The 9800-nt window shown below is 56.0% G+C and overlaps 1 protein-coding gene across 1 annotated transcript in view; it reads right to left on the bottom strand.

The window, feature by feature from the left end:
• NGFR (nerve growth factor receptor) overlaps positions 1-9590 on the bottom strand; it is a 48087-nt gene extending 38497 nt beyond the window's left edge. Inside the window, exon 1 of the mRNA XM_075911716.1 lies at positions 9570-9590. Coding sequence (XP_075767831.1) covers positions 9570-9575 — 6 coding nt within the window. The 5' untranslated portion in view covers positions 9576-9590. The remainder of the gene's footprint in view (positions 1-9569) is intronic.
• Between the last annotated feature and the right edge of the window lie 210 nt (positions 9591-9800).

Genomic DNA, 9800 nt, shown 5'->3' with positions numbered 1-9800 from the left:
GCGCCAGAGAAGAAGGAAGGACAAGGGGAGCTGACGTCTCGGTTCGCCGCAGGTGGCTGGGTTCTGCAGCCTGCTGCTGGCCGCCCGCCCTTCCCTTCTGCTGCTGGGCCTGAGCGCAGCGTCAGCAAACCTGCCTTGGATCCACCCCTGCCGTGCCCTGGGGCTGCTCCTCCGGCTGAGCCCGAGGCCTCCCAGAGGGGAGCAGGCGTTCCCTGCCTGGGCCTTCGCTCCGGCGTGGATCCCGGGGTCGCGCCCAGTTACCCAGCGCGCTCTGGGCCTGTCGCCTCCCCGGGCACCGGGAGCTCTCCAATGAGTTGGCTCCAGCAGCAAAAGGCAGGCAAGGCCGGGGGGGGGGGGGGGATTGACCCTCCCTACGGAACAGAGGGGAGTCAGGATGAAACGCCTGCAGGTGTGTAGTGGGGGGGGGGGGGGGCGAGACTTCCTTTGTGCCTGCCGCTCCCCCGTCCTTCCGGGGAGGCAATGGGGCTTGGCCGGGGCCGGGGGGGGGGGGGGCATCGACCCTCCCTACGGAACAGAGGGGAGTCAGGATGAAACGCCTGCAGGTGTGTAGCGGGGGGGGGGGGGGCGAGACTTCCTTTGTGCCTGCCGCTCCCCAGTCCTTCCGGGGAGGCAATGGGGCTTGGCCGGGGCCGGGGGGGGGGGCAGAATGAAGGAGCTGGCCCCTCTGGACTTCGCCGTGAATGGCTGAGTGGAAAACCGAGCCAAAAGGAGACTGGTTCCCATGAAATGAACCTCCCCCCCCCCCGCCCTCCAGCCAGGCCTCCCACCCTGGCAGCATCTCGCCCGTGCGGGGGTTGGGGGAGAACAAAAGGCATCAAATGGGCAGAGACCCCCCCAGCTCAGGCAGGGTTCCCCCTCCTCCATCTCGCCTCCAGCCCATGGCCCCCTCTCGCTCTAGTCTCTCCCGCAGGGCGTTTCACTGCCCCCATCCGCACTGGGAAATCCCTTTCCTACAAGACCCGCAGCGGGTCCGAGGCCCTGTCCTCAGCTGGTCCCCTCCCCCCTCGTTAGACCCACCCTCGTGCACCCCCCCCCCCCCCCGTGTGAATCCGCATCCTTCCCAGCCCTTGCCCAGCCGAGAGATTTAGCCCTTTTGATCTCTCCCTGCCACTCGCCAGCGGTGGTTTGACGCTCCCTTTGAACTGCCTCCCATGTGTCTCCAGCCTCCTGGTGGCGAAGCGCCCCCCAAGCCCCCCAAGGCCAAGGAGCGGGTGTGGTTTTCACCCCAGGACTGCAGCGCCGGCTTCTCGCCCGTCACCGCACCTCGCTGGGCTGCAGCACACGGTGTGACGGGCTCTCTGTGCCCGGAGCCGCTGGGCACGCGCCCAGGGTAACACCTCTCCTTCACCCTCTGGTGTGGCGGGGCTCACCTCGAAACCAGCAGCAAACTGAGCAACCCCAACGGCTGACTTGGAACGAGCTGATTTTGAAATCGGGAGCGTCGACGCGGCCCTGGTTTCGCATCTTCCCCCGACTCCCCTTCCTCCTCGTGCCAGGAGGCTTCCAGGAGGCGGAGGAAGAAGTCCGCCAGCTCGACAGCGTTTGGACGTTCTTCCAAAATAACGGCCAGCTGCGTGGACCCTGGAGGAAGCTATTTCGAAATAATGTTGCCGTGTAAAGTCCCGAAGAGGGGGGACGTCCCCGCGGACAGCTCTGGGCTGCCTTCCTGCCGTGGCTGGGACCTTGTCCTATCGGCCGGCCCCGGCTGCATGTCCTCTCTCAAGCGCGAGCTGTGGGCCTGCCAAAGCAGATGGGGGTCGAACGGCAGAGCCCGGGCAGCTGCGTGCAACTGGGCAGCCCAGTCTGCTCCGCCAAGCAGCCCCAGAGGAGCCTTCGGAAAGCCCCTTTGTCCACGCCAAGCCACATGGAATAAAGGACGCGCTTTGTTCTGCCGCCTCCCGCGGGGCAGCCGAGCCAGCCCGGTTTGCTGGCTCCAATCTGGCCTGGCCAGGGCGAAGCAGGGGGCTGAGTCTCCACCTGGCAGAGCTGGCCCCCGGGGCACGAGACCAGCGCCCACTCGGGGCCCAAGCCTCCGGCGCCGAACCCACGCTCTGCTCTGGCTGGCGTGGAGGGGATTGTGATGCAGAGGCTGGAGGCGGGGGATGTGGGCCAGTGGGGAGAGCAGCAGCATGATTAAACTCCCTTGTGCTCCCCCCTCCCCGATTTCCTCCGGTAACACCGGTCCCCTGGCCGCTCCGCAGGAGCACGTCAGACTGGGGAGAAACGGGGGGATGTGAATCGACTCCAAGGCTGCGGCTGCACTGCGGGGTATTGGGGTACCCCAAGCAGCTCTTGAGCCCGCGCGCTCCTTTGCACTGGAAGGGGCTGGCTGTCCCGGCGTCCCCGGAGGGGGAAGGGGCCTTCGGAGTAGCGGGTCATTCCCACATAGCGCCGTGCGGACAGCGCCAAAGCAGGAAATCAGCGACGCCATTTGCATAGCTCAGCTGGCGCATCTTCTCTCGCGCTCGGCGCAGTGTAGACGCCCCCACGGGCCCTGGATCCTGGGACATCCCCAGAGGCCTCCGGTCTGAGGTCCGATGTGCCGGGTGGGTCTGGCAGCTCGCACCCTTCAGGGCTGGAAACGGGCAGCATGGCAGGGAAAGAGGCTCCCGGGAAGGTTTCGGTTCAATCGGCTTCCCTCCTCCGGTGCCTGCACCCACAAGGAGGCCCAGTTTCCCTGCTTGTTCCTGACCCTCCCTCGGGTGAGGCAGGGTCTCCAGCGTGGAGAGCACCGTGGGGCTGGAGAGGCTGGTGGGCGAGAGGCAGGCAGGGGACACGGGTGGGGCGGAAGTTCAGGGGAGCAGGGGGGCTGCAGGGAAGAGGAGGGGGAGGAAGGTTTCTAAGGGTGGTGGGCACAGCCCCATTGCACCCGTGTGTGCGGTCGGATGCCAGGACCCGGCAGCTCCCCTCAGCTCATAAGAACATGAGAGCGGCCAGACTGGACCAGACCAAAGGTCCATCAGCCTGGTGTCCTGTCTGCCCACAGCGGCCTGTGTCAGGTGCCCCAGAGGGAGTGAACAGAGCAGGGAATCAGCCAGTGATCCCTCCCATCGCCCATTCCCAGGCTCTGATAAACAGAGGCCAGGGACACTACCTGGCTAGCAGCCATTGAAGGACCAATCCTCCGTGCATTTATCTAGCTCTTTTTTGAACCCTGTTAAAAGTCCCAGTCTTCACAACATCCTCTGGCAGGGAGTTCCACAGGTTGACTGTGCGCTGTGTGATGAAAAACCTCCTTCAGTTTGTTTTAAACCTGCTGCCTCTTCATTTAGCAGAGTGACCCCTAGGTCTGAAGTGCATTTGCAAAGGCGCCAGCTAATATGCTGCAGCCGTGTGTTCAAGCCCCGTCTCTCAGGGGTTCAGTGTCCTCCCTTCATTCCACCTGCTAGCTCATCCGGAGTACTGGGGAGCAGTGTTCCCTGTGCGCTGAGCTCTTGGGCTGCCGCCCAGGAGAGATTCAGGTGTCCCCCAGCTGATTAGTAGAGGCCCACAGCCAGCAGCCTGAGTTTCTACTGGTGGTGCATATCCATGCACACCTCAGTGCACAGAACAAAATTTACTCCGCCCATGGATGGAAAACATTAGAAAGAGAGGGCTTGTGGGACATGCACCGTGCCCGTTAGCCTTCAGGGCATGCTGGGAAAAGCCAGCTGGGAGGGATTTAGGGGAATGTTGCTAAGGAGTTGAGGGCAAAGGGGGCGTTGCTGTTGCGTTGGTTGATTGACTGGCTGAGCTCATTAGTACCTGCCTGAGATTATTTTATACTCCTGGGCAGTCACCCTGACGGAAATGCAGGTCTCAGGGACTGTTAACGCCGCAGAAGGGGCTACATGGGCGTTTCCATCAGTCGCTGCAGGACCAAACCCCGCTCCGGGCTCTGAGCGCGGCTCCATCCGGTATGGGGAGGTGCTTCATCTCAGTTAGACAGGGGTCCAAGCTGCAAAATTCAGGGCCGGATTTGAACCCCCCTGAGGCTCCAGAGGGAGTCGGGCTCGGGGGGTGGGCTGAGCCGAGCCCCCCTGCAGTGGGAATGGCACATGCCCTTCCCGGACAAGAATAAACCACTTCCATGTCACTTCCAGCCAGCTTTCCTGTGGGGGAAGGGAGCAGCACCCGACTCAGCATCTTCCAGCGGACAGGCATGTGCATGGAGCTCATCCCATTGAATTCGTCAGCCACCGAGTCGGCACCTCCCCAGCCAGGAGGGGAGGAGAGGGAATGAAAGAGCAGCACGACCAGGAGGAGAGAGCAAAGAGAGCAGGTTGCAGCGCTGGCCTTCAGGAGACCAAGGCTGGCAGGCATGCAAGAAAGCCAGGTGCTGGATTTTACTCTTCTCCAGTAGGAAGCGACCCAGGGAGGGTGCAGAAGCCTCCTCTCCTACCCAAGTGTTCTCGGCAGCTTTTGGCCGGATTCGCCGCCAAGAGGGAGCGATAGGCAGCCCCACTGCTCACAGGGCTCTGGGTCGGGACCCAGGTCCCCCTACCAGGGGCTAATCTCCAGCGTACTGACTCTGCCTATTAGGCCAAACTGCCCTGAAGCCAGGAGGGCTTACTGACTCTGCCTATTAAGGCCTACTGCCTGAAGCAAGGGCGTTCACTGACTCTGCCTATTAGGCCCTACTGCCCTGAAGCCAGGGTGTTCGCTGACTCTGCCTATTAGGCCCTACTGCCCTGAAGCCAGGGCGTTCGCTGACTCTGCCTATTAGGCCCTACTGCCCTGAAGCCAGGGCGTTCACTGACTCTGCCTATTAGGCCCTACTTCCTGGTGAGTAGGACTACTCACGGACTTAGAGTTGTGTAGGGATCACGAGACTTATGCACTAGTGAGACGTCCGGCGACCAATCAGGCGGTGACCACCCCGGAATGACGCCATTCCTGGGACGGGGTAGGCCTGGGCCGTCACAATATGCAATTAGCAAAGCGCAAATTCCGTGCCTTGTTTTGAGCCGAGGGTGCTGTGTAGACGCACCCTCTTACTCTGGGATTCGTCTCCTCCGGGGGAGTCAAGGCCTCTGCGTACAGTGCATAATGTTTGCTGGCGATATTCAAGATCCCTCCACCCCCTTGCCAGACTGACGGATGGATACTCCCTTGTTCTGAACTCGCTATTCGGGCACACGCCGTGTGTGGACACGCCCGCTGACACCTTCCTCCTCGGCCTATTCGGAGGGTGAGTTCGTTAGTGCCTGCCCATGCAGGGTTGTGCACTCACAAAGCGCTTTGGGAGGCATTTCGCAAGGATGGAGCCCAGCTTGCCTGCAGCAAGTTGTCATCAGAGTTCTCTCTCCTTCGCTCCCCTGCCAGACACCAGCCGGGGGTAAACACTGGGCTGCCTTTCTCTCTCCAGGCATGACAGGCACGTGGCCCCGGCGGCCTCCCAGAAATAGGTGGCGTTAAACACTGCGCAAACTCCAGCCGTCAACCTTCTCATTGATTTGACTCCACAGCCAGAGGTAATTACAAGTCCAACAAAGGCAGCAGCACATTACCGTAAGTAACACATCCTGATGAATAAATAATACCCACACAGAACGAGGATACGGCGGCTGCGCAGCCTGGGGCCGAAACAAAGTCAGCTTGCTTGGAAACAGGGTGCACTTCCCCTTGTCATTGAAAACGGGGCCTTTTAGAGAAGCCTTCAGCTGCCGTTTAGACACTCCTGAGCTCCTAAAGCACCTAGGGTCCAGCTCTTACTAAGGGACTCAGGTGCCTAAACCTCCTCCCCTATTGAAACCAATGGGATTAGGCACCCAAAAAGCCTTCGGGGATCTGGGCCCATGTGACTTTGGTCAATGAGATTTGTACATCTAAATCACTTAGGTGTTTTGGGAAATTCCGGCCCTAAAAACTTCCTAAGGGGGTTAAACACTAGAATAAATCGCCTGGGGGGGGGGGGTTGTGGAGTCTCCATCTCCGGGGATATTGAAAAGCAGGTGAGACAGACACCTACCAGGGATGAGCCAGATGGTGCTTGGTCCTGCCGTGAGGCCAGGGGACTGGAATATGAGCACGGCAAAGAGGGTGAACTAATATCTTTGGACTGGACCATCTTCTGTTGCTGAAAAAGGCTTTCAAGCTACGCAGAGCTCTTCTACCGACCCTCACAATAACACTCCCGTGCGGTCGTTGAGTCTTTATTTTTATCCCCTCTTAAAATGAAGGATTATTATAATTTGCCCCTAAACTGGAAAGGCCCATAAACCCCTAAATCCAGAGCGCGTTGGCTTGTGATTGGATAGTAAAACTGCTAAACTGAATCTAAATCATTGCTCAAGACACAGGAGGTCCTTCCCTTCTTCCCTCGCGGGTCGTCTCCTGATCATAAAGGGGGCGGGTTTTGAAACCATGCGCCGGCCGAGACGCTGGATGGAGGAAGTGAGTGAGCGGCGGGGTCAGCAGCTGTGCTTTGCAAGCGCTGGTCTGTGCATGCCTGGGTCTGTGCTCTGCACTGGAGCCTCTTTCCAGGGCATGCTCTGCTCTTGCAACGTGCTCGAAGATGCCAGCTCCCGACGAGGATTGTTTCAGAAGAGGCGGGTTTTGGTCTTTTGGGGGTTTGGTTTAAAACAACGGTCTTTTTAAAAAAAAAGTCCCACCTCTCTCCCGGCCCGTCAATCCGGGCCCATGATCACACAAACTGTCTTTGGAATTAGTCATGTGAAGCAGTGGGCTGTGCCCACGAAAGCTCCTGATACCATCGACATGTTTTGTTAGTCTAGAAAGGGCTGCTAGACTATTAGTCTAACAGGAAAAACTTAAAAAGCAACAAACTCGGCTCCCTTCGGAAGCTTTTCGAATTGGTGTTTTTTAGACAGTACCGAGCGCCCGGTGGGACCCTGATCCCCGATTGTCGCATCGGTAACAGCACTAGTCATCGTGAATAAGCACAGGCTTTGAAAAGAGCACAGGGCTGGGTAGCCAAGTGCCCTGTTTGCACCCAACGAAATCTGGCCAGTTATTTAGAAGCCTAGAACACTAGAACTGGAAGGGGCCCCGAGAGATCGAGTCCAGGACCTCTCCATATACTATGGATAATAGAATAATTTTTGTCCACAAAGACTTTGGTTTTAATAAATCCACATTTTTCAGAAGAAAAACATTCCACAAGAAGTGTTTCATCTAGTTCTAATAAAGACCACGCCGATGATGTCAAAGAAATTGCTGGGTTTAGAAATACCGGTTGGCTATAAACTACCAACAAAAAGTTAGACTATGGCACCATAATTGTTCATGGAAATGTGCTTTATGATGTGATTTTTTTTTTTGAAGAAAAAAACCCTTACTTTTTTTTTATTCACCAAACCCAAAAATCTGCCACACTCTGACTTACACAGCAAAAGTATTTGCCTTCTGAAGTCACAACCTGTGAGGCCTGTTGGTCTGATGTTTTAGATGAACCGATTTTGCTCATCTCTCTCGACAACAGAGACTGGGCCAATACAAGCGATTATTTCACCCACCTCGTCTCTAGTATCCTGGGACAGACACCGCTACGAATACGCTGCCTACGGTAGGGATGGAGCAGGCTGAATTGCTCACAGAATTTATAAGGACAGACAGGCCCCGAGGAGCTAAGTTGTAACAATATGGCTTTTCTGTAGAAAAGAAAGGGATAGAAAATAAGACACAGAATATCTTTCTGCCCCTGTATAAAACTATGGTACATCTTGAGTACTGTGTACAGATGTGGTCTCCTCACCCCAAAAAAGATATTTTGGCCTTGGAAAAGGTTCAGAAAAGGGCAACTAAAATGATCAGGGGTTTGGAACAGGTCCCATATGAAGAGAGGCTAAAGCGACTGGGACTTTTCAGTTTGGAAAAGAGGAGACTGAGGGGGGATATGAGAGAGGTCTATAAAATCATGAGTGGTGTGGAGAGGGTGAATAAAGAAAAGTTATTCATTAGTTCCCATAATAGAAGAACTAGAGGACACCAATTGAAGTTAACGGATAGCAGGTTTAAAACTAAGAAAAGAAAGTTCTTCTTCACACAGCGCATAGTCAACCTGTGGAACTCCTTGCTGGAGGAGGCTGTGAAGGCTAGGACTATAACAGAGTTTAAAGAGAAGCTAGATAATTTCATGGAGGTTAGGTCCATAAAAGGCGATTAGCCAGGGGATAGAAATGGTGTCCCTGGCCTCTGTTTGTCAGAGACTGGAGAGGGATGGCAGGAGACAAATCACTTGATCATTGTCTTTGGTCCATCCTCTCTGGGGCACCTGGTGCTGGCCACTGTCGGCAGACAGGCTACTGGGTCGGATGGACCTTTGGTCTAACCCAGTACGGCCGCTCTTATGTTCTTATGTAGGAAGCCCTGTGCTAGGCCTGAACCAAAGCCGCCTTCTGTAGCCAGACTGAAGAGCAGCAGCCAGTACTGTAAGGCCTGGAGTCACATCCTCACAGTTACAAAGTGTCACCCCAGGCTGTGAGGAGGGGACTTTGCCCTGATCGCTCCCCCACTGTCACCAGATAAAAAAACAGATCCCAAGATGGTTAAAGAAAACTGAAGTCATCCCATTGTGTCTGGCAAGAAACTGCTTCTCAATAGAGAACGGTGTGGAATCCTCATCCTATGATCATTGTCACTACACTGTCCTATTGTGTGACCTCTGTCTGGTGTGTAACTGTTTCTGTCTGCTGGATAATTAATGTTGCTAGGTGTAAATCAATTAAGGTGGGGGGTATGATTGGTTAGGTCATTTTGTTATGATTGTTGGTTAGTAAAATTATACTAAGAGAATTGGTTAAGGTCTAGCTCCAGGTTTCATTATATAAACTGGGGTTCAAGAAGGAGAAAAAAAAGATCAGAAACAACAAAAGGAAGAAAAGGCTGGAAGAGGACCGGGGGGGAGATCTGGAAACCAGAACTCACCTCAGAGACACAGTCTAAGACCAGGGAAACTGATATTGCCTGACCAACAGGGGAAGTCTGCCTGATTGTATCAGGATTGGTGAGCATGACCCTGCGTGCTTAGCACGTGCATTCTGCTTGTTTGGGAATTGTCAATACATAGAGGATCGGGATATTACTGTGTGAGGCTCTTTCAGTGGCTAAAGATCCTGCCAGCCCGCAGGAAGATACGCCCTGAGCTCTAGGAATTGGGTGAGGGTGGGTTAAAACGGTTAACCAGTTAAGCGCTATCCGTTCACCGGTTCATTGTTCCAGCATCCCCAGCCCGGCCAGAGGAAGGAGATTGAAACTAAACCCCTCCCAGAACGCATGGGCATCGGGGGGGGGGGGGGGGGGGGGATCTTCCTGACCCCTGCTGGAGCCTGGCTCAAACCCAGAAGCCTGATCGTTAGGACCATAAGACACAAAGCAGAAGTGAGCCCGGGGCTGCTGAGCTCTGCTTTCCCTCACCACAAGCAGCCCCGTCATCCAAACAGAAAAGGATTCAGGCTTATCTCTTTCAGCACTGCTGACTCATCTCCACCCCGCCCCCTTCCTCTTCTCCAATTCCCCCGGGGGCTGTAAAACTCAATCCAGTGGGGGTAGAGGGAACCGACCACCAAACAGGCCAGAAAGTCTGGCTGAGAAATGTATCGACTTACCTGCATTCCTGCTTCTGCCTCATCGGAAGCGGGTAGCGGGGCCGTGGGATCCCGACGTCTCGCTGCACCTCGTATCACCTCTGCTTTTGATTAAGGACCAAACATTTTGGAACAATTACAAAACAGCTCTTGATTTTGTGAGAAACCAGCCCTCTCCTGGCACCCGCCAGTCCCGGGGTGTTCCCCATTCGAGCCTGGATTACCCCTTCCTGCTGCCCCGGGCAAGAACTG

This window comes from Pelodiscus sinensis, chromosome 29 (genome assembly GCF_049634645.1).
Source record: "Pelodiscus sinensis isolate JC-2024 chromosome 29, ASM4963464v1, whole genome shotgun sequence".
NCBI lineage: Eukaryota > Metazoa > Chordata > Testudines > Trionychidae > Pelodiscus > Pelodiscus sinensis.
Note: the sequence above shows the minus strand (reverse complement) of the source record. Positions and strands in the feature narration are given on the sequence as shown.